Source organism: Trichomycterus rosablanca, chromosome 12, assembly GCF_030014385.1.
Source record: "Trichomycterus rosablanca isolate fTriRos1 chromosome 12, fTriRos1.hap1, whole genome shotgun sequence".
Classification (NCBI taxonomy): domain Eukaryota; kingdom Metazoa; phylum Chordata; class Actinopteri; order Siluriformes; family Trichomycteridae; genus Trichomycterus; species Trichomycterus rosablanca.
The window spans coordinates 27,808,582-27,834,160 of NC_085999.1; the positions used below are offsets into that span (position 1 = coordinate 27,808,582).

The following is a 25,579-nucleotide window of genomic DNA, read 5'->3' on the forward strand; positions in this document are numbered from 1 at the left end:
CTGGTGTCATGTGTCAAGGTCCCAGGTGTAAATGGGGAGCAGGGCTGTTAAATTTGGTGTTTTGGGTACAATTCTCTCATACTGGCCACTGGATATTCAACATGGCACCTCATGGCAAAGAACTCTCTGAGGATGTGAGAAATAGAATTGTTGCTCTCCACAAAGATGGCCTGGGCTATAAGAAGATTGCTAACACCCTGAAACTGAGCTACAGCATGGTGGCCAAGGTCATACAGCAGTTTTCCAGGACAGGTTCCACTCGGAACAGGCTTCGCCAGGGTCGACCAAAGAAGTTGAGTCCACGTGTTCGGCGTCATATCCAGAGGTTGGCTTTAAAAAATAGACACATGAGTGCTGCCAGCATTGCTGCAGAGGTTGAAGACGTGGGAGGTCAGCCTGTCAGTGCTCAGACCATACGCAGCACACTGCATCAACTCGGTCTGCATGGTCGTCATCCCAGAAGGAAGCTGACGCACAAGAAAGCCCGCAAACAGTTTGCTGAAGACAAGCAGTCCAAGAACATGGATTACTGGAATGCCCTGTGGTCTGACGAGACCAAGATAAACTTGTTTGGCTCAGATGGTGTCCAGCATGTGTGGCGGCGCCCTGGTGAGAAGTACCAAGACAACTGTATCTTGCCTACAGTCAAGCATGGTGGTGGTAGCATCATGGTCTTGGGCTGCATGAGTGTTGCTGGCACTGGGGAGCTGCAGTTCATTGAGGGAAACATGAATTCCAACATGTACTGTGACATTCTGAAACAGAGCATGATCCCCTCCCTTCGAAAACTGGGCCTCATGGCAGTTTTCCAACAGGATAACGACCCCAAACACAACCTCCAAGATGACAACTGCCTTGCTGAGGAAGCTGAAGGTAAAGGTGATGGACTAAACCCAATTGAGCACCTGTGGCGCATCCTCAAGTGGAAGGTGGAGGAGTTCAAGGTGTCTAACATCCACCAGCTCCGTGATGTCATCATGGAGGAGTGGAAGAGGATTCCAGTAGCAACCTGTGCAGCTCTGGTGAATTCCATGCCCAGGAGGGTTAAGGCAGTGCTGGATAATAATGGTGGTCACACAAAATATTGACACTTTGGGCACAATTTGGACATGTTCACTGTGGGGTGTACTCACTTATGTTGCCAGCCATTTAGACATTAATGGCTGTGTGTTGAGTTATTTTCAGAAGACAGTAAATCTACACTGCTATACAAGCTGTACACTGACTACTCTAAGTTATATCCAAGTTTTATTTCTATAGTGTTGTCCCATGAAAAGATATAATAAAATATTTGCAGAAATGTGAGGGGTGTACTCACTTTTGTGATACACTGTATATATATATATATATATATATATATATATATATATATATACAGTATATATAGATATAGATATATACACACACATTATGGCAAGCCAAACAGGAAATATATAGCAAACACTGATATATATGGAATGAAACCGATAAATATGGAATGAAAACCAATACATATGAATTGAAAACCGATATATAAGGAATGAAAACCGATATATATGGAAAGAAAACCAATACATATGGAATGAAAACCAATTTTTATGGAATGAAAACCAATATATATGAATTGAAAACCGATATATAAGGAATGAAAACCGATATATATGGAAAGAAAACCAATACATATGGAATGAAAACCAATTTTTATGGAATGAAAACCAATATATATGAATTGAAAACCAATATATAAGGAATGAAAACCGATATATATGGAAAGAAAACCAATACATATGGAATGAAAACCAATTTTTATGGAATGAAAACCAATATACTGTATATGGAATGAAAACCGATATATATGGAATGAAAACCGATATATATAGAATGAAAACCGATATATATGGAATGAAAACAGATATACAGTGTATCACAAAAGTGAGTACACCCCTCACATTTCTGCAAATATTTCATTATATCTTTTTATGGGACAACACTATAGACATGAAACTTGGATATAACTTAGAGTAGTCAGTGTACAGCTTGTATAGCAGTGTAGATTTACTGTCTTCTGAAAATAACTCAACACACAGCCATTAATGTCTAAATGGCTGGCAACATAAGTGAGTACACCCCACAGTGAACATGTCCAAATTGTGCCCAAAGTGTCAATATTTTGTGTGACCACCATTATTATCCAGCACTGCCTTAACCCTCCTGGGCATGGAATTCACCAGAGCTGCACAGGTTGCTACTGGAATCCTCTTCCACTCCTCCATGATGACATCACGGAGCTGGTGGATGTTAGACACCTTGAACTCCTCCACCTTCCACTTGAGGATGCGCCACAGGTGCTCAATTGGGTTTAGTCCATCACCTTTACCTTCAGCTTCCTCAGCAAGGCAGTTGTCATCTTGGAGGTTGTGTTTGGGGTCGTTATCCTGTTGGAAAGTTTTCGAAGGGAGGGGATCATGCTCTGTTTCAGAATGTCACAGTACATGTTGGAATTCATGTTTCCCTCAATGAACTGCAGCTCCCCAGTGCCAGCAACACTCATGCAGCCCAAGACCATGATGCTACCACCACCATGCTTGACTGTAGGCAAGATACAGTTGTCTTGGTACTTCTCACCAGGGCGCCGCCACACATGCTGGACACCATCTGAGCCAAACAAGTTTATCTTGGTCTCGTCAGACCACAGGGCATTCCAGTAATCCATGTTCTTGGACTGCTTGTCTTCAGCAAACTGTTTGCGGGCTTTCTTGTGCGTCAGCTTCCTTCTGGGATGACGACCATGCAGACCGAGTTGATGCAGTGTGCGGCGTATGGTCTGAGCACTGACAGGCTGACCTCCCACGTCTTCAACCTCTGCAGCAATGCTGGCAGCACTCATGTGTCTATTTTTTAAAGCCAACCTCTGGATATGACGCCGAACACGTGGACTCAACTTCTTTGGTCGACCCTGGCGAAGCCTGTTCCGAGTGGAGCCTGTCCTGGAAAACCGCTGTATGACCTTGGCCACCATGCTGTAGCTCAGTTTCAGGGTGTTAGCAATCTTCTAATAGCCTAGCCCATCTTTGTGGAGAGCAACAATTCTATTTCTCACATCCTCAGAGAGTTCTTTGCCATGAGGTGCCATGTTGAATATCCAGTGGCCAGTATGAGAGAATTGTACCCAAAACACCAAATTTAACAGCCCTGCTCCCCATTTACACCTGGGACCTTGACACATGACACCAGGGAGGGACAACGACACATTTGGGCACAATTTGGACATGTTCACTGTGGGGTGTACTCACTTATGTTGCCAGCTATTTAGACATTAATGGCTGTGTGTTGAGTTATTTTCAGAAGACACTAAATGTACACTGCTATACAAGCTGTACACTGACTACTCTAAGTTATATCCAAGTTTCATGTCTATAGTGTTGTCCCATGAAAAGATATAATGAAATATTTGCAGAAATGTGAGGGGTGTACTCACTTTTGTGATACACTGTATGTATCTATATCTATATCTATATATATATATATATATATATATATATATATATATATATATATATATATACACTATATATATATATATATATATACATATATATATATATATATATATATATATAACAAGACAACTTCTAGCTTCACATCTACCGTAAGGTCCCCGATTCTGCAGAAATACAGTAATACTGAGATCAGAGACTAAAAAAACAAAAGTGTGAACATTTTAAGTGCCGTTAATGATGTAACTGAATGCAAAGCTAAGTGACTAAGTGGATTGGCTGCTGAGCTGCAGCAGTGTAATAAAGGTTTATAATTATCCCTCAGTGTGTGTTTCTGCTATTCCTCATAGATTTAACTGTAATCCAGCATATTAAATTTAGACTAAGGTGTGATTTGCATGAGCTCTAACCCAGCGCAGGTCTCTCAAATAATGAAACTCTTACATTTGTAGACCAAAAAAAAAAGCCAACGGGTTCTCATCAGGTCATTAAACAAAACATGAAAAATACCTACAGTACAATATGACCATTACTATGTGGTCTTCAGTTTTTGTTATTCAATTCTGGTGTCACTGAAATATACAACTATATTGAAATGCTAGGACATGGTTTGACAAGTTAGATGTGAAGGAACTCCAGTGGCCTCCCCAAAGAACACCTCTGGGATTTACTGGAACACTGATCGCAAACCAAGCCTTTTTGTCCAACATCAGGGCTTGACCTGACAATTGGTGTTGACTGAATTCACAAAATCCTGTGAAAAGCCTTCTCAGAGGAGTACATGCTGTGTTAGGCACACAGGGAGTAGGGGTAGGAGTGAGGAGTAGAAGGGATATTGAATTGGGACATCCAACAAAGCTGATGGGGAGCTGTCCACACACTTTTGGAATTTTTGTCTATTCTTGTTTGATTTGGGACTGTAGCTGCTCAACAATCTGTGGTCGCCATTCTTTAAGGAGTACAGTGGTAGAGCTGTGGGTTACCAACTAGAAGGTTGTGGGTTTGAATCCCGACTCTGCCATGCAGTCACTGTTTGGCCCCTGAGCAAGGCCCTTAACCCTCTCAACTCCAAAAGTGCTTTGACCCTAGCTTCCAGTTGTACTGTACACATGTACACCGATCAGGCATACCATTAAAACCACCTCCTTGTTTTAACACTCACTGTCCATTTTATCAGCTCCACTTACCATATAGAAGCACTTTGTAGTTCTACAATTACTGACTGTAGTCCATCTGTTTCTCTGCATGCTTTGTTAGCCCCCTTTCATGCTGTTCTTCAATGGTCAGGACTCTCCCAGGACCACTACAGAGTAGGTATTATCTAGGTGGTGGATCATTCTCAGCACTGCAGTGATACTGACATGGTGGTGGTGTGTTAGTGTGTGTTGTGCTGGTATGAGTGGATAAGACACAGCAATTCTGATGGAGTTTTTAAACACCTCACTGTCACTGCTGGACTGAGAATAGTCCACCAACCAAAAATATCCAGACAACAGTGCCCCGTGGGCAGCATCCTGTGACCACTGATGAAGGTCTAGAAGATGACCAACTCAAACAGCAGCAACAGATGAGCGATCGTCTCTGACTTTACATCTACAAGGTGGACCAACTAGGTAGGAGTGTCTAATAGAGTGGACAGTGAGTGGACACGGTATTTAAAAACTCCAGCAGCGCTGCTGTGTCTGATCCACTCATACCAGCACAACACACTAACACACCACCACCATGTTAGTGTCACCGCAGTGCTGAGAATGATCAACCACCTAGATAATACCTGCTCTGTAGTGGTCCTGTGGGGGTCCTGACCATTGAAGAACAGGGTGGAAGCAGGCTAAAAAAGTATGTAGAGAAACAGATGGACTACAGTCAGTAATTGCAGAACTACGAAGTGCTTCTATATGGTAAGTGAGTGTAGAAAGAAGGAGGTGGTTTTAATGTTATGGCTGATTGGTGTATATGTATATAAGACAAAAGGCATTCCATCTGCCCTAGATTATCCTTATCCTTTATGTTATACAATTATTAATAAGAGACAGGAAGAACTGCAAACAGCACACGTATTTTGTGTCTTTGGTAGCTTCACAACCATTCAATTGGCACTGATGCACCCCTATACCATACCATAACAGATGTTGGCTTTTGCACCCTTCACTGATAACAGTCTGGATGGTCCTTTTCATGTTCATTTCCCGAAAACAAGATTAACCATGGACTCATCTGAGCACAGCACACATTTGCACTGTTTTTTGGAACATCTGAAACGAGCTCAGGCTCATACTGAAATTGTTTTTGTAGAAAGATTAGGGTATTACTTATAAATATTTAAGAATTGCTTATTTAAAATGTATAGATTGCTTTTAAATGGCTTATAAAGGCTCAGTGTAGCAATGTTTTCCAAAAAGATTCTGAAGCATAGTGCTGTTCATCTAAAAGTAATGCTAGTCTGACAGTTTTCAACCATAAAAGTAGCATCTTGTGTACAGTAGGTATTATTTACTTCCACACAGCTCAAAACTGCATAATACATTATTTATATTTACATCAAACACATGTTGGTATTTCAGAGTGTTGGTATTTTCATCATTCCCTGAAACTGAAGTGACAGCTAAGCTCTGGGATTTGAGTAATCCTGGCATCCCCAGAAAATGGTACAGAATGGGTATCTGGGTTAAAGAAATCAGTGTGACGGATGTAACCCCAAGTCGCTCCCAAGCACAGAAGCAATGTCATAGCCTATATTGGTTAAATATAACGCTTCATCCACTTCCCATCTGTCTGCGTCCTCTTTATCAGGGTCCAAAATAACACTAGCCTGTCGATGAAAATAGACTGAATGGCCAAAAAATGTTGGACGCGTCATTTTATAACTCATAATTTTCTTATGTGAAGATTTTCCATATGGTTTGAAGTGTGTCTGTGGAAATTCAGAGGAGCATTTGTGGATCAGGCACCAATGTTAGCTGAGAAGGTCTGTTTTTTAATCAATGTTCCAATTCATCCCAATAGTGTTTAATATGGTTAAGGTCAGGGCTCTCTACTGGAGTTCCTCCACACCAAACTTTTTTAACCAACGGTGTCCAATCTTTTCTTGTTGGGGGCCAGATAGAGTAAAAAATCAATATGCAAACACGGGCCATAGACTATTAGTAATCAAGTATAGGCCTATTTTAATTTTATTGTTATCACAAACAGCGGTAAAATAAGCTAGCACAAAAGAGCTGGGATTTAAAATACATCATATCGAATCTCAGCTCTGCCATCCGGCTGGGCTGAGCAGCTACATATGAACAATGTTTGGCTGTTGTTCGTCCAGGGAGGGAGCCGGATAGGGACGTCATAACTGATGCATTTACGAGCTCTGCTGGCTGATTGATGCTGTCTGCACAGAGTAGAGAAATAATGTGTTGATCAGGGTGTGGCTCTCTGTGCACACAGCTGATCCGCATATGAACTCGCCTCGTGCAGGTGAAAAGATGCAGTCGGGTTAGTGCTCACGTGTCGGAGGGTGTGTGTGTCAGTTTGCTCTTCTCAATCAGGGGCGGTGGTCAGCACCAGTAGAGAGGAAGCATAATGCAATTGGGTAAAAATTGGTGTCATTACAATAATGGTAACAGGCCGTCGATGGCCCACAGACCGTAGTTTGGACACCCCTGTGTTAAACCATGTTTTTATGGACGTCAGAGTATTTTTTTCTTTTACAGAGGCATGACATCTCAAACTGCCACACAATTTCAAGCATGACATTTATTTATATGACAAATTCTGTACAGCTGTTAACATTGGGTGTGGCTAACTCGCTTAAACTTAATACTTTAGGCCATATAGTCACTTTGAGTATGGACACATGCTTTAGCTGGAACTATGGGTGCTAGGGATGTTACTATTCACCACAATACAGTTAATAACCGATTCAAAAATTCCACAATTCAAATCAATTTGACATGTATAATAAATCGATATTTACTTTAAACAGCAGAGTTAAACGTCACTGGCTCTATACGCCTGGTTGCCAAATTCAGGGTTTTTCAGCCAAATTGGGCTTAATTCAAAATTTTTTTGCATAGTTTGCATCTACCTCAGAAATAAAAGGGCATTCATTATTTAGATAAGTAAAAGATAAATACAAATACAGTATTTTATTTTATTTTTTGAGAGAAAAAAATAAAAGGAAACTTTATCATAATTTGTCTTCAACTTCAGTTTAAAAAAATCATATCGTGAACCCAGTATCGTGAATCGCATCGCATCGCATCGTGGGTAGAGTGTATCGTTACATCCCTAATGGGTGCCATTTCTTTTTCCATCACTGATGGTCTGAAGAATCTAAACAGAGATTTTGGTTTAACGGTTGTGGTAAACAAAGTCTTGTACACCTCATGAAGGCAAAACTTAAAATAACTAGTGTATTTAAAGCTGACTGTGTCTTAAATTTTACACAACTGTGTTAACAAAATGTTAAAAAGCAAGTGGACAGAATGGCAACAAGTTTTAATGAGCTAAAGGAAAAAGGAGGGAAAAAATGATCTAGAGATTCAACAAAATAAGCACAAACTAGCATAAGAAATATAGACATCATCTCTAGCTCTGTTTATACTTTCTGTTTTCAAATTTTTATGCATTATAGATGACATTCTGCTGTAGCATTGCACCAAAAGTCCTCAAAAGCTTTCTGTGCTTCCACGTCTTTGATAAGCCATAATGTAAGCAGCATTTGAACTTCTCTCAGAACATGTCGAAGCTCAAACTCTCAGGCTTTACTTCTGCAACGTCTCTCTCTTTTTCCCATACTGTCCTTCTAGATAAAGGCAGGTACATTTCAATGTTTGCATTATTTACTTCAACCTCACTATTCAGAATTGTAATCAATGTAAACAAGGTGCAGTACGGTTTCAAGCACTGGATTTTTACAGTGATGAGGATATAAAGTATTCAAAATTCTGATCTGTTTACATTTGGGCAGATGTAGCCTAGTGGTTAAGGTACTGGACTAGTAATTAAAAGGTCACTGGTTCAAGCCCAACCACTGCCAGGTTGTCACTGTTGGGCCCTTGAGCAATTGCTTAGACAATATACCGTCAATGTGCTGAAGTTGGAAAACACACATTATCAGAAAAACCCATGTAATCTTTCTAAAATACACTAAATAGCCAAACTTATGACTAGGGCTGGCACTGATACGATACTCTGTATCAGTATCGGTCTAATATTGGCCCAAATCAGTGGATCGGATGTCGGAAGGAAAAAAAAAACGTGTAATCCGATCCGATACTGTTGCTTAATGCAAATAACACTTAATGTAAATAAGGCCATTCAGAAATTAAAACACACTGATCTACTTAAACGTTTAGCATTTTAAAAAATCATTTACTACTGCCACATCTAAAAACACTGTTTTACGGCATGTCGTCAAATGTGTCTACAATTGGAAGATCAAATGCGATGGACCAATTAGAATTGACGCAGTGCTTGGTTGAGATTGTCCATTAAAATTCTGTCACGTTTTTAGATTATTAAGAAAGAAAGATAAGATATCCTTTATTTGTCATATATACATATACAGATGTACAGTACAATGAAATTCTTTCTTCGCATATCCCAGCTGGTGTTAGAAGCTGGGGTCAGAGCGCAGGGTCAGCCAACTTACGGCGCCCCTGGAGCAGACAGGGTTAAGGGCCTTGCTCAAGGACCCAACAGTGGCTACATAGCAGAGCCTGGATTTGAACCGCCAATCTTCCGGTTGATAGCCCAAAGTCCTACCCACTAGGCTACCACAGGCCTAGTAAAGCAGAGGGCACCTGACGATCCTGTGAGCAGTGTCTTTTATTTCTCTCTTTTATTTTTATTATTAAAAACCAAAGCGTGCTTATTATTAAACCCTGCTGGATTTAGAAGAGGACATCTGTGGCTAAACGGGAAACGGTGTCGTTTGTTTTATTTCATAACACTAATGGGTTAAATTTCGTTGAGGATGTGAGAGATCTCTAAGCCGGGAAAAGATAGGTACTTTTGTTTATTTTTTATTATTTAATTGTTTCATTTTTATTGTTTAGAAATAATATTTTTTATTATTTATTTCGCTGCCTCTTCAAGGTGTAGACTTGAGAGTTGACAGATCTAGAATTTTATATTGAAATTATAATTTATTTGTTCAATACAGATAAAGTTGCACTTTAAATTGTATTTTAAATGTTTGTATAGTGTTGTTAAACAAGTCAAAAATGCTGCTAAATGTTCTGTGTGTAAAAGTTAAAATTAAAATGGCAGTTTTGCATAAGTGTGATGTTGTAGGTTCTGTATTTATTCCTGTAGAATATTTGTTTCACAGTCTGAGCATTGTTATTTAGATAGCTAGTTTAACCATGGTGCATTGAGACATGTATTATTACTGCTTAGTTGTTTGAGAGGAGAAATGATGGTATCGGATTGGTATCGGTATCGGCAGATACTCAGTTTGTATATAAAAAGTGGTATCAAGCCAGCCCTACTTATGACACCTGACCATGAATGCTGGACTTGTAAAACCATGTGCATGTTATAAAAAGACTCCCTTGCAGCAGCTATAACAGCCTTCATCTCTCTGTAAAGCCCTTTTACTAGATTCTGGAGTGTATTTGTGACAATCTGTGCTAATTCATTTAAAAAAAAGCAATTTTAAGGTCAGGCATTGATTTTGCATGAGAAGACCTGGCTCACAATTGACATTCCAATTTACCTTGAGGGTGATTAATAGAGTTGTGGTCAGAGCTCTGTGCAGGTCACTGCTTAAGAGTTAAAAGCATCTTGTAGATTTTATATAACTGATTTTAAACAACTTGTAACAATGGGTGTGGCTGAAACATCTAAGTGTAAACAATTAGAATTGTGTCCACAAGCATTTGTCTGAATGATTTATATCATTTTTGCTGTTGTCATGTAGTCCTGATTTCTTTTTTACCATTTAAACACAATACCAGCACACCAACAAAGCTTGGTGTATCAAGATCCTGCCTAGAAGTTGCAAACTTATAGAAGTTTGGGGAATCTAGAATGAGATTTTGGTTTAAAGGTTGGGGTAAACAAAGTAGGTTATACACCGACCAGGCATAACATTATGACAAATGACAGGTGAAGTGAATAACACTGATTATCTCTTCATCACGGCACCTGTTACTGGGTGGGATATATTAGGCAGCAAGTGAACATTTTATCCTCCAAGTTGATGTTAGAAGCAGGAAAAATGGGCAAGCGTAAGGATTTGAGTGAGTTTGACAAGGACCAAACTGTGATGGCTATACGACTGGGTCAGAGCATCTCCAAAACCGGTCTGCAGTGGTCAGTATCTATCAAAAGTTGTCCAAGGAAGGAAAACCGGCGACAGGGTCATGGGCAGCCAAGGCTCATTAATGCACGTGGGGAGTGAAGGCTGGCCCGTGTGGTCCGATCCAACAGACGAGCTACTGTAGCTCAAAGTGCTGAAGAAGTTAACGCTGGTTCTAATAGAAAGGTGTCAGAATACACAGTGCATCACAGTTTTTTGCGTATGGGGCTGTATAGCCACAGACCAGTCAGGGTGCCCATGCTGACACCCCAGTTGGCCTGGTCTGATCAATCACGTTCTCTTTAACATCACCGGGTGGCCGGGAGTGTGTGGGTCACTTACCTGGGTACAGAACACGGTGGTTTGGTGGGTAGCACTGTCGCCTCACAGCAAGAAGGTTCTGAGTTCGATCCCCAGGTGGGGCGGTCCGGGTCCTCTGGGAGCTGCGGTTTCCTCCCACAGTCCAAAAAACATGCAGTCAGGTTAATTGGAGACACTGAATTGCCCTATAGCTAAATTGGTGTGTGTATGTGTATATGTGTCTGCCCTGGCGCCCCGTCCCGGGTGTTACTGTGTGCCTTGTGCCTATTGTAAAGCTGGGATAGGCTCCAGCTACCCCCCCACCCCCCACCCAACCTAATTGGAATAGCGGTTAAGACAGTGAATCAAATACTGTGCCTTATAATAAGTGCGTTTTAAATGGTATAGTTACACACAATAAAGCACAGAATGATCTGGCTGTTCCAAATGTGAGGTTTTTATTAAACAGTTTTATTTCTATTGGTGAGAAACAAGAAATACATATGTTCTATGGAATGAAAGGTAGAATTTCCTCCTAGTAGCAATGTATTTGAGATTAATTGAATCATCAAACATTAGTGCCTGACCTCACAAATGCCTTTATGAATAAATAGAAAGACTAACGCTTTCTAAAGAAATGACAGACAAAAGTAGGGCTCCTGGTCAGATGTCCACATAGTTTTGGCAATACGTTGTACTTTTATGCGAGTGACCTTTTCAGGTCTCTGGAATTTTTCTTGATTTATTATAAGCCGTTCTGAAATAAACCACTGCTTTTGATTTCAGAACACAGTCGCAAGAACAAATCCCATCCACCCAGGATCGAGAACTTTCATATATATTCCTTTGTACTTTTCTTTTTCTTTCAAGAATCGTACGTGGTGGATTTTGATGGCAGAAGCTCTCTGCTTTACCGGTTCAACCAGAAGTCCATGAGCACAGTGAAGGATGTGATCTCACTGCGCTTCAAAAGCAGGCAGACTGAAGGTGTTCTGTTACACGGAGAAGGCCAGAGAGGAGACTACATCACGCTGGAGCTACACCGAGGAAGACTGGCTTTACATCTCAACCTGGGTGAGGACTAATGAAAGATCAATATCACATAAAGCACATTGTTCTAAACCAGGGTGTCGGCAGACTCCCTTAAGTTTAATAGAAAACTTTTTAATGAAACCCTTAATTAAATGAGTTAAAAATGGGTCTTTAATCAGTTAAGCCACAGTCACGATCGGTACTTTGCATTCTTCACTCTTTGATCATCCCTAAGTCAGATTTTACTCTCATGCTAAAAGTTAAAATGTGTCCAGTGCTAAAACATACTGTAAGGAACAGTGTCAACACTCAAACCAAGGTGTCCACATAACACTTACCATACAATAGCACTTTGTAGTTCTACAATAACTGACTGCAGTCCATCTGTTTCTCTGCATGCTTTGTTAGCCCCCTTTCCTGCTGTTCTTCAATGATCAGGACTCTCCCAGTACAACCACGGAGTAGGTATTATCTAGGTGGTGGATCATTCTCAGCACTGCAGTGACACTGACATGGTGGTGGTGTGTTAGTGTGTGTTGTGCTGGTATGAGTGGATAAGACACAGCAATGCGGATGGAGTTTTTAAACACTTCACTGTCACTGCTGGACTGAGAATAGACCACCAACCAAAAACATCCAGCCAACAGCGCCCCGTGGGCAGTGTCCTGTGACCACTGATGAAGGTCTAGAAGATGACCAACTCAAACAGCAGCAATAGATTGTCTCTTACTTTACATCTACAAGGTGGACCAGCTAGGTAGGAGTGTCTAATAGAGTGGACAGTAAGTGGACACAGTATGTAAAAACTCCAGCAGCGCCGCTGTGTCTAATCCACTCATACCAGGACAACACACACTAACACATATCTAAACACACTATCTAAATAATACCTGCTCTGTGGTGGTCCTGTGGGGGTCCTGACTATTGAAGAAGAGGGTAAATGCAGACTAAAAACATATGTAGAGAAACAGATAGACTACAATCAGTAATTGTAGAACTACAAAGTACTGTACTTCTATATGTAAGTCGAGCTGATAAAATGGACAGTGAGTAGAAACAATGAGGTGGTATAAAAACTTCTCTCTCTCTCTTTATACCAGATGATACTCGGGTCAGGTCAAGCAGTGGCCGTATGGTGGTCACCCTGGGCAGCCTGCTGGATGACCAGCACTGGCACTCGGTGCTCATAGAGCGCTTTAACAAGCAGGTCAACTTCACCTTGGACAGACACATGCAGCACTTCAGGACTAAAGGGGATGGAGACTCGCTGGAGGTGGACTATGAGGTAGTTTTCTCATGACTCATTACAGATGTTATGCCAGCAGTAATGCCAGAAATGAAAGAAAAAAAGTTATTTTCTTCTGAACTTCATTGTTGCTCCGATGTTACATCAGAACATTTAATAACTACAGTAGATCTGAGGAGCTGGGAAGAAGAAAATAATCTTTAAAACTAATCAAGCATAAATGTGAAACCCATTCCTGTACAAATACACAAGCTCATCTCTCTGAACCGTCGCTAATTAGAATTGTTTTTACTTTCAGTAATAATAGGCTTTAGAGTGCAGTGATCACATGATCACAACACTGTCATACAACGATGGCAACTGGGTAGGAACAGTGCCAAGATATTCACCCCATAATTACATTAGTCTCTTCCTAATGTTTAGAATGAAAGTCATCAGCTGGAGCTTTAAGTGTTATACATAACTGGCTTTATCTGCAGTGAAACAGTGTAAAACCTTTCCTCGGAAACCCACAGCTGCAATATTTACTGTATAACTCATGCAATAAGGCAAGAGAGCAAAGGATGGAGTGGGATGGAAAAAGCTAAGCATCTGAAATCACTAATGTGGCCACATTCTAAATAAAATAAATTATTCTAAATAAATAAATAAAAATAAATAGGTACATATTTATTTCCAAATAAATAAATAACTCAGGTAATTTAAAAGAGAGAATTTGCAAAGCTTTCTCATAATAATAATAATAATAATAATAATAATAATAATAATAATAATAATAATAATAATAATAATAACAATAATAATAATAATAATAATAACAATAAAGGAATAATAATTATAGTTATAATAATAATAATAATAATAATAATAATAAAGGAATAATAATTATAGTTATAATAATAGTAATATTAATAATAATAACAAAGTAATAACAATTATAGTTATAATAATAATAGCAATAATAGTAATAACCATAGTACACATAACAACAACAATAATAATAGTAATAATAATAATAATAATAATAATAAAGGAATAATAATTATAGTTATAATAATAATAACAATAAGAATAATAGCAATAATAATAGTTGCAATAGTACACAACATAATAATGATAATAATAATAATAATTATTATTATTATAGTAATAGCAATAATACACAACATAATAATAATAATAATAATAATAATAATAATAATAATAGTAATAATAATAGTACACATAATAATAATAATAATAATAATAATAATAATGATAATAATAATAATAATTACAAGAATAATAGGAATAATAATAATAATAATAGGAATAATTATAATAACAATAAAAATAGTGATAACAATAATACAAATAACATGATAATAATATTATTAATAATAATAATAACAACAACAATATTAATAACAATAATACAAACAACATAGTAATAATAATAATTGCAGCCATAATAATTAGTAATAATATTTTACACTGCTGTCAGGTTGGATTTGTTACAACTTTTTTAAACATGTAAGACATTGGTTAATGTCACAACCTTTACCACTACTACAAAACATTTTTTTTTATGCGGACTGTACATTGTGCAATGGCAAACATCGGCTGAAGTGGTGTAAAGCATAATCTAAATGCACTAGCAAGAAAGTTCTGTTCTCTGTAGTTACACTTCACCATTTAATAAATAATTATTTTGGTTTGGTGGGCACCAGAAGAAGACTACCTTGCCATTCATAGCTATTACCTTTCAACTAAACACACCAAGGAGTCCTCGGAAACTAAAGTCTCCAAAGTTAAACACTTTACCTTTAGCTTTATTAAACCTGCTGTGTACACGTCTGATTTTTTTCTTATTTGTGTTTAACTGCTCCTTAAAGCTCAGCTTTGGAGGGATCCCACTTCCGGGGAAGCCTGGAACTTTCCTCAGACGAAACTTTAATGGCTGTGTGGAAAACCTTTATTACAATGGAGTAAACATTATCGACCTGGCCAAGAGACGCAAGCCTCAGATTTACAGCGTGGTAAGTTATTACGTATTTGCTCATGTAAGGCGTATAAAGTGTTTTTTAGTTTCTACAGGATTCACAGAAATTTGACCAATGTAATGGTTCAAAACTTACATTCTCAGTCGCCACAACATGTGTCATCATTGCAAACGTATAATTACTAAATAGTTCATTCGTTTATTGAGCAATTAATTAACCATAGCCCATTTTCAGCCACTGTGTGTATGTTATGCAGTAAAGGTCCTTAATTAGGAGATGAGAAGAGTTAAAGAAACATTATCAGATTCACAATTCCAATGTTTTCAATGTTTTTTTATGATGATTTCTCTCCCATACACTGCTGATTTTCATTTACCATTGCAGTTCCACCCTATTCTAGAAGTAGAGCCGCAGACGTGCCCCCTTTGACCCCCTTACAGTTGCTGACTTCATGTTATAGGGTAGCACTGCTGAGATTCATTATAATGAGTTCTAACACCTCAAAGTGTTGAGCTATAATACAAGACCACTGCACTACCAGAATTAATGTATTATTTGTGTGATTTTCCACAAATAAACTTAGTCTTTTACTGTCCACCTAAAATATATGGACACAAAAATTTGGACACATGATTATTAGTTTAATAGACTTGCAATTTTACAACCACGGCCAGTAATATTCATTTGTTTTTCACTTTGCACCTATGAAGATTTTGTACAAAAAGCATTTGTGAGGTAAGATGTTTGACGTTGGGTCGAGGTCTAATAAAACCACGCTCTATACCACGCAACCTTCGAGCCACTAGTCTTGCTCAACTTGATTCTCCACCCAGAACTCAAGGAAGACAAGCATCAAGGCTCCTCTCTGTACTTGACCCAAGGGGTGGAACGAGCTTCCCTTGCCTGTCTGAACATCTCTTGCTCTCTTTAAAAGACGATTAAAACCCCTCTCTTTACTAAGCACTTAAGCTGACATGTACTTTGTAATACTCTTTGGTTCTAACAGGATTAAGAGTAAGATAATGTAAATGAATGTAAATGAATAAGAAGGCGTGACTTGCAGTTGGCTTTCTAATTCATCCCACAGTCATGCCACAATGTTGAAGACGCAGGCTTAATTCATAAAGTATTCAGACCACTTGACGGATTTGATTTTAAAGTGATGTAACTGCCATTTATCCTATTAATCTACACTCACACAGTAGATTTTATAAGTGTAATCACTCATATAGCAAACATTTAGACCCTCAAAACTCCACATTTGGGTTAGGTGCACCCTATTTGCTTTAATTATCCTTTAGACATGTCTAGAACTCAATCTAAGTCCACCTGTTGTAATTTTAAGGACACCATTTGGACAGGCACAACAGTGTTCATAGAGGCCTACAGTTGAAAACCAAATATTTGCATATTGTGACAATGCACATATCAGGGAGAATGTATACAATAAAATATATACTTTGAGTGTTCCCAGGACCACAGTCACATATAATCATTTTAACTTCGAAGAAACTTGACACAACCTTGAACCTTCCTAGAGTTAGCCTACAAAAAGGCACTGCATATGGCTTAGCTAATACCATTTATAGTGTGAAACATGGTGGTGGCAGCATCATGCTATGGAGTGTTTTTCAGCAGCAGAGACTGGTAAGATTTGAGGGACGGATTAGTAGAGCCAAATACAAGAACATCCTTGAGGAAAACCTCCAACTCAGACTGTTGTTTGACACAACAATGACCCAAAGCATAGAGCCAAAACAACACTAAATCACCTGTGGACAAGTGACTGAATGTCCTTTAGAGGCCCAGCCAAAGCATAGACCTAAAAAAAACCTAAAAACTCCAGCAGCGTTGCTGTTCTGATCCACTCATACCAGCACAACACACACTAACACACCAGCACCATGTCATTGTAACTGCACTGCTGAGAATGATCCACCACCTAAATAATACCTGCTCTGTGGTGGTCCTGGGAGAGTCCTGACCATTCTAGAACAGGGTGAAAGCAGGTTAAAAAAAGTATGTAGAAAAACAGATGGACTACAGTCAGTAATTGTAGAACTACAAAGTGCTTCTATATGGTAAGTTGAGCTGATAAAATGGACAGTGAGTGTAGAAACAAGGAGGTGGTTTTAATGTTATGGCTGATTGGTGTATTTTATACACTTGTTAGTAATAGATGTGGCTGAAACACCCTAAATAAGTACAGTAATTGCAAGGTGTCCACATACTTCTGGCTAAAAATGTATCTTTGCAAGAAGTGGTGTTGAAAAGAGAAATATTCTGCATTTGAACTAAATTGTTCACATTTTCCTTCTCTATGTAGAAGCAATTACCAACATTATGTCTTCAGTTCGATCTCATTTAACTCCCTCACGTCTGACGGGTTTAGCATAGACGAACAATAGCTCGTACGCCAGACATCCATACTCTACACGAAGATAATCACGATCTCCTGTCAATCAAGCCGACGTCTCCTCTGCCCCATCGGCATTTAAATTAAACTAACGAACTAGTCAAGCTGTTTCAGATGTTGACGGACAGAAAGAAATGGAAATGGTGGTGGAATCGGAAAGGAATGAGTAAATAGGACCCTGGAGATTGTAGTTAACTGATCTGAGATCAATGAGGTGATGGTAACCTTTTCACGCCTACGTGAGCCTCAGTACCACGGATGTGCTCTCAGCAGAGCCGGGCCGCTGACATTTATCCTGACCACCTGCTCTCCTCTGGGTTTCATCTGTCTGGATCAAGCATTTCTTTTTGCTTCCAATCATTTCCTTTCGCAATCCGTTCTGGGGTTTTGGATTCAACTCTGGACTCATTTTCAACGGGTCTATAAGCTTGAGTCAACTTTGTAAACTAGTAAACTTTAGCCAGACAAAGAGAGACTGTTAATTTAATGCATAATATAGGGTCAGAAATATGTAGACACCTAACAATCAACCTGTTGGACATCCTATTCCAAAATCATGGGCATTAATTAATATACAGTTACCCTATACACTTATCAGCCATAACATTAAAACTACCTCCTTGTTTCTACACTCACTGTCCATTTTATCAGCTCCACTTACCAGATAGAAGCTCTTTGTAGTTCTACAATTACTGAATGTAGTCCATCTGTTTCTTTGCATACATTTTTAGCCTGTTTTCACCCTGTTCTTCAATGTTCAGGACCACCACAGAGCAGGTATTATTTAGGTGGTGGATCATTCTCAGCACTGCAGTGAGACTGACATCGTGGTGGTGTGTGTGTGTGTTTTGTGCTGGTATGAGTGGATTAGACACAGCAGCGCTGCTGGAGTTTTTAAATACCATGTCCACTCACTGTCCACTCTATTAGACACTCCTACCTGGTTGGTCCACCTTGTAGATGTAAAGTCAGAGACGATCGCTCATCTATTGCTGCTGTTTGAGTTGGTCATCTTCTAGACTTTCATCAGTGGTCACAGGGCGCTGCCCATGGGGCGCTTTTGGCTGAATATTTTTGTTTGTGGACTATTCTCAGTCCAGCAGTGACAGTGAGATGTTTAAAAACTCCATCAGCATTGCTGTGTCTTATCCACTCATACCAGCACAACACACAGTAACACACCACCACCTGAGAATGATCCACCACCCAAATAATACCTGCTCTGTAGTGGTCCTGGGAGTGTCCTGACCATTGAAGAACAGTGTGAAAGGGGGCTAACAAAGCATGTAGAGAAACAGATGGTAATAGTTGTAGAACTACAAAGTGCTTCTATATGGTAAGCGGAGCTGATAAAACAAGGAGGTGGTTTTAATGTTATGGCTGATCGGTGTATGTGGCTAGAACAGATTTTGCCAAAGGACCGACATGCACTTAATTTTCCAATGTTTTATGGGGTTAAGGTCTTTTTTTACTACATACTTTCATAAATCGTATTTTTTTAAATTATATTTCATCAACCACACATAAAAACAATTTCCAATACAGTAAGTTGTTATTTTTTCAATTATGGTCAATAATCTAGACCCCAGAGTCCTATTGACATTCCTCATTGGCATGTAAACTGACACACGGCTTGGCTTTTCCCCTCCAGGGTAACGTGACCTTTTCATGCTCGGAGCCGCAGCTGGTGGCCGTCACCTTCCTGAGCTCCAGCAGCAGCTTTCTGTCCTATCCAGCTCTCGCTTCCTCTACAGACGGCCTCTCCGTGCGCCTGCAGTTCCGAACCTGGAACCCTGATGGCCTGCTGCTGTCCAGTCAGCTGGCATCGCACCCGGAGCACCATTACTTAATACTCCGCATCAGCAGCGGACGCCTCCGCCTCACCCATCACACCTCAGACCTCAAAACGCTGGAAGTATCCACTGGTAAGCAATCATTAATTGAACATTTATATATTTTTATTATGTCACCATTAAGCACAATTCTGAAAATAGATCGTCGTTGTTGTTGCATTTTTCATTTCAAAATTCTCCAGACTGATTGTCTTTGGTCCGGAGCACACGGCGTCCATTTTTTTTCAAAAAAGACCTGGAATGCTGATTCATCTGACCACAATACACATTTTCACTGTGTGATGATCCATCCTAGATGCCCCCGAGCCCAGAGAAGTCGACGCCGCTTCTGGACATGGTTAACATAAGGCTTCTTTTATAAACAGTTTTGAGTGGTATTTGTGAATGTAACTCTGTATTGTAGTGCTTGACAAAGGTTTGCGAAAGTAATTCCTCACCCATTTGGTTATATATAGCTATCATTGAGTGGGGGTTCTTGATGCAGTGCCGTCTGAGGGATTGAAGATCATGGGTGTTCAGCTTAAGCTTATGCACTTTAATAAGCGTATGACTAAACCAGCCTCCACTTTTCTGGGACCAATGCAACCAACACTCTTCTGGATTTCCACAAGGTGTTGGTGTGTCTGTGTGAATTTGTGCCAATTTGGTCAAAAAATTATTTTCAAGGCACTGATGGTGAATGAGAACAGACATTTCAACTTTCAAATGTGGTTAACCAAAGTCATCAAGCCATGTTGTTATGGACCTTGCATTGTGCTGGAACAGAATTTTATGGACAAAACTATGTAGACACTCCTTCATAATTGAATTCTAATGGGGGTACCATTAGAATTCAATTATGAAGGAGTGTCTACATAGTTTTGTCCATATTGCATATATTGAGCAATTGTCTTCCGTCAACAGAAACAACTGCAATTGAATGGAACATGAGGGATTTTTTTATTCAAGGCAGAATAAACAATGTCACACTCTGCACTTGCCGGTTTGCCTGTTAAGAATATGCAAATGTTCTGTCACTTATTCTTAGAATTAGGTTTGCAAATGCGAAAGACGTTAAAATGCGGGAGGTTTTAATATTAAACGTTCTAGGAACTGACATGGAAACCACGACTGAGATTAAATGCTTCTGCTGCAACTCTTAACCCTGCATGGCCCTGATCTGAGCCAGTCTAATTGAAAAATTTGCAGCCTTGACAAACAAACCTGTTCAGGCAACAGTACTAAAAAAAGCACTTTTGGGTCTGTCCTAAAACCTAGTGAGCTACTTTGTTGCCTACTGACTATCTAGGCAGCTGCGTAAGTACTGTAGAGAGGATTTTAATAAGACATTGAACTTACAGTATAGGCAGATTATTTAGATGCACTACTTAGACAGCAATTATGACGATTACGTCAGCACAGTTTTGCTTACTAAGCTAACACAGCTAGCCTCAGGTCATTCTAACTAATGGGCAGAGGCAGCACAACCCTCTAGCATGCCAGCTAACATCTCTCTCCGTGTAATGAAAACGGTTAAATTGTCACTAACAAGCCCAAATTTGCAAATAAATGACAAATGTATCTTTGACTTTATAAAAATTAAAAATCAATGACAATTTATTTACATTTGAAAAGAACTCCTTTTGTTGCTCTGCATTCATTCGCCATATATACATATATACACCGATCAGTCATAACATTAAAACCACCACCTTGTTTCTACACTCACTGTCCATTTAATCAGCTCCACTTACTATATAGAAGCACTTTGTAGTTATACAATTACTGACTGTAGTCCACCTGTTTCTCTACATGCTTTGTTAGCCCCTTTTCATGCTGTTCTTCAATATTCAGGACTCTGCCAGGACCACTACAGAGCAGGTATTATTTAGGTGGTGGATCATTCTCAGCACTGCAGTGACACTGACATGGTGGTGGTGTGTTAGTGTGTGTTGTGCTGGTATGAGTGGATTAAACACAGCAGCGCTGCTGGAGTTTTTAAATACCGTGTCCACTCACTGTCCACTCTATTAGACACTCCTATCTAGTTGGTCCACCTTGTAGATGTAAAGTCAGAGACGATGGCACTGTTGGCTGGATATTTTTGGTAGGTGGTTTATTCTCGGTCCAGCAATGACAGTGAGGTGTTTAAAAACTCCAGCAGCATTGCTGTGTCTTATCCACTCATACCAGCACAACACACACTACCACACCACCACCACGTCAGAATGATCCACCACTCAAATAATACCTACTCTGTAGTGGTCCTGTGGGGGTCCTGACCATTGAAGAACAGGGTAAAAGCAGGCTAAAAAAGTATGTAGATAAACAGATGGACTACAATCAGTAATTGTAGAACTACAAAGTTCTTCTATATAGTAAGTGGAGCTGATAAAATGGACAGTCAGTGTAGAAACAAGGAGGTGGTTTTAATGGTATGCCTGATCAGTGTATTTATATATAAATATTTAATGCATTTTCTTATTTTATTATCCTCCTGATTTAGCGCACTCAATTTGTCTTCCGCTGCTGAGGGATACCCGATTGCATCCGAGGAGAGCAAGCGCTGCTCACGCCTCTTCCGACACGTGCAAAGCCCTCCTCTTCTCGCCCCTTCACTCTGCACAAGCGTCTCTTCCGCCAGTCGAAGATCCCACCCACACACAGTCCGGTTGTCTCGCCCTAGTAGATACAGTGGCTAATTAGTATCTGCTGCAGGCACTGCCAATTATGCCCTCCAGATGGCGCCCAGCCGACCGGTGGCAATGCCGAGTTTTGAACCGAGGAGTTTAGAATCTCGGTGCTGGTGTGCTAGCGGAATATCCCGCTGCTCTACCTGGGCGCTATTCATTCGCCATATTTGTAATTTTTTGTGAGAAAAGTTCTGGGATTGTGTTCACCACTAAGAAAGCATCGTATGCTCCTTTATTATTTAGTCAGTTATTGCTACAAAATAGGCACCTTAGTAGGCAGCATTGTAAGGTATCTAATAATTTACGAATTTAGACTTTTTCTGGGGAGCGCGTGTAGAATGATGTACAACGCTGTCTATGTACAGAGCTCATTAGGTTTTTAGACAGACCCTTTGTTTCAGGATTTCTGCCCTAACCCTCCTCCTCCTCCTCCTCCTCGTCCTCCTCCTCCTCCTCGTTTACCAATTTCAGTCCAGGTTCCATCACGGCTGTACTTTTCTGCCAAGCAAAAGACCAAATCTGTTGCTCCAAGTCTTTGCTTATCTCGTTGCCCACAAAGCCAGGCAGCATTGCATTCTTTTCTGTTCCTTCCTAAGACGAATGTGAGAAATATACAGTCATGACAGCCAAGCCAAACAGGATTAGCCTGTCGCGTGCACCAGACAGACAGACAGCTGCACACTTCAGCACAGCGGTGAGGCCGCGGTGTTGCAAAAAAATTAAATAAGAACTCTCCATCTGCTTGCCTTTTCTGCATCTTATCCAGTTTTCTGGTTTCTATTGTTTACTTTTCCTAACAGCGTCATGGGCGTTTCGGTCGAAATTCAATTTATAGTAATTATAGTCAACAGGAAACAGCGGTATGGTCTGCAGAAATTTAGTAAAGAACCGACCGTGGGATCAAACTCACACGGCAAGCAGATGGCTAGCACAGAGGGGACCATCAACACACAGCGGCCACTCGCAGCTTTCATGCCCTTCATGTGTAATGGCCAGAATTAATTAAATCAAATCACACAGAGGGTTTTTTTCGGGGTGGGCAGGGTTTATAGTTGGCTTGGTTTTAATGCCAGTGCATATAACGTATCGGCCGGCCTTTATGGCTTCAATTAGGTTTTAGATTTCAGTTCACATTATGGCCAGAAGTATTCGACCACCTGACCATTAGATGTTAAAAGGACATCCTATTCCAAAAGCATGGCCTTAATTTGAAGTTGCTCTACCCTAACTTTGCAGCTTTCACAGGCTTCACTTTTTTGGACTGTCCTCCTGCCTATTCAGTCAAAAGAACATTCATGTTGTCAAAATGATGGTTGATAAGGATGCCTGGATCACAATGAACATTTTAAATGATCCCAAAGATGTTTAATAAAGATGAGGTCAGGGCTGTGGACAAGTTCATCCACAGCAAACCTTTAATATATATGTGGACACCCCTTTTTGATTACTGAGTCTAGGTGGTTGAACTATACCCATATGTGTATTTAAAAATAAATAATTAGATTTTTAGCAGTGCTTCCTGTCCAGGCTGGGTGCTCAACAGACGTAGTTGGCCGTGTCTAAGAAGGGGAAGGTTAGATAGGGTTTTCCTTATTGCCACTGCAAGAGCTGTTGGTATGCATTTGCCTTCTAAGCGAATTCACTGCTGGCTGGTGTAAAGAAGCTCTATAACATAATTAGCACATTTCTTAAGTCATAATACTTACCCTTTTTATCGATATTGAGTGGTGCCACTCAAGCCTTCTCCTGAGTACGTCTGGGAACCAACAAGGACGGATTAAGGATAGTCTGGGCCCCTGGGCAAAGAGTTGCCCAGGGCCCCCCCCCTCCAAAAACATAAATAACTTAATACATTAAACCAGTGTTTCTCAACCTTTGTTCAGTCACGGCACCCTTTGTAAGTGTTCGAAAAGTGTTCGAAACCTTGAGTTGCCCCAATCGACAATATATTTAAAGGCACTTACTCTCTGCATCCCCGCTCGCACCACGACCTCCCCTCCCCTTGGTGAACCAGCACTCGGTGACGGGTGCAGCCTTTGCCCCGCCCCATCGCCCTTGGTTGAAGGACGCTCGATCGACACGCCCCCCCCCCTCCCTCCCCTTGGTGGCTCTACACGTGCAGTAGCTGGCCTGGCGTTTTCTAGGTCCCTAGAAAGTCGAGGATCCGTGGTGGACGACTTCTGTACAAGTCTAGGGACCCCAAGAGCATGGCTGGGGCCCCCGGGAGGCCCTGGGGTCAAAGTCCCTGGTAATCAGGGGTTCCTTAAAATTGAGGGCCCTGGGAGATAAGAATATATTGTGTCATAAATGTTGATAGGCTTCGCAGAATGTTTTGGGCCAGGGCCACCCCCGGGGCCCCCTTACCTCGAGGGCCCCTGGGCGCTGGCCCCACTGGCCCGGTCAGTAATCCAGCCATGGGAACCAATAGTAATATCCTCCAGGCTGCCATCAGAATTTGTAGGTCATCTAAGAAGGATGATTCCCTTTTGAGTCTAGTTCCTCTCAAGGTTTTTTGATGTATAATATGTCCCTGCCACTGTTGCTCTAGACCTGCTTGTTAGGGGTTTTTAAAAGTGTTTTTCTGTAAAGCTGCTTTGAGATGATGTTCACTGTTAAATAGCTAAATAAATTACTGCATTTTTACTTTGACTTGACTACAGATCACTTTGTGGTCAGTCACCAAGGTCATTGGCTCAGTGGTCCAAAAACCCTGAGCTAATCGTGTCTTAACAATATGTGAAATAAACAGCTAAACAAAAGTTAAAGACTAATAATGATTTTACAGATTGCATTTGCAAGTTTTGGCTCTGCTAATGTCAGTAAGCGTTTGGAAAAACCAACTCTCACTGAGCTGATGGACTGATGGTAGTGGTCACTAATAACTAATGCAATCAACACAAGTCAAATTAATCTTCTTATGGTCTTCTTGTTTGGCAGGTCAGAGAGTAAATGATGGTCTCTGGCATTCTGTGAGTCTAAGTACCAGAGGTCTTCAGATCATTATGATCCTGGACAACGAACCAGCCTCCACCATTCAGCTTGAAGATTACCTGGAGTTAAGGAATAATTACTACTTTGGAGGTAAGAAAACACAATCAAAGTAACATCTTTTGCTTGGTTTACAAGTGAGACATTTAAATATACATCAGTTGTTCTCCAACAGGCAGCCAAAGCCCCCCAAAGCCTCAGTAAACCTAGAGGGGGGTCCTGTTGCATTTAAGTGAGAAGAATTAGAAAGAATCACATGTGGTGGGATAAGAAAATCAATAGGCTATTGGCATAAGGGAGATTTCTTGTGATGTCAT

At 40.2% G+C, this 25,579-nt stretch overlaps 1 protein-coding gene across 1 annotated transcript in view; it reads left to right on the forward strand.

Annotated features, from left to right (window-relative positions):
• The window catches only part of cntnap5a (contactin associated protein family member 5a), a 190,231-nt gene that overhangs the window by 98,720 nt on the left and 65,932 nt on the right, over positions 1-25,579 (forward strand). The window contains exons 5-9 of the mRNA XM_063005402.1: positions 11,944-12,147; positions 13,206-13,390; positions 15,226-15,369; positions 19,401-19,674; positions 25,212-25,355. Of these exons, the coding sequence (XP_062861472.1) occupies positions 11,944-12,147; positions 13,206-13,390; positions 15,226-15,369; positions 19,401-19,674; positions 25,212-25,355 (951 nt within the window). The remainder of the gene's footprint in view (positions 1-11,943; positions 12,148-13,205; positions 13,391-15,225; positions 15,370-19,400; positions 19,675-25,211; positions 25,356-25,579) is intronic.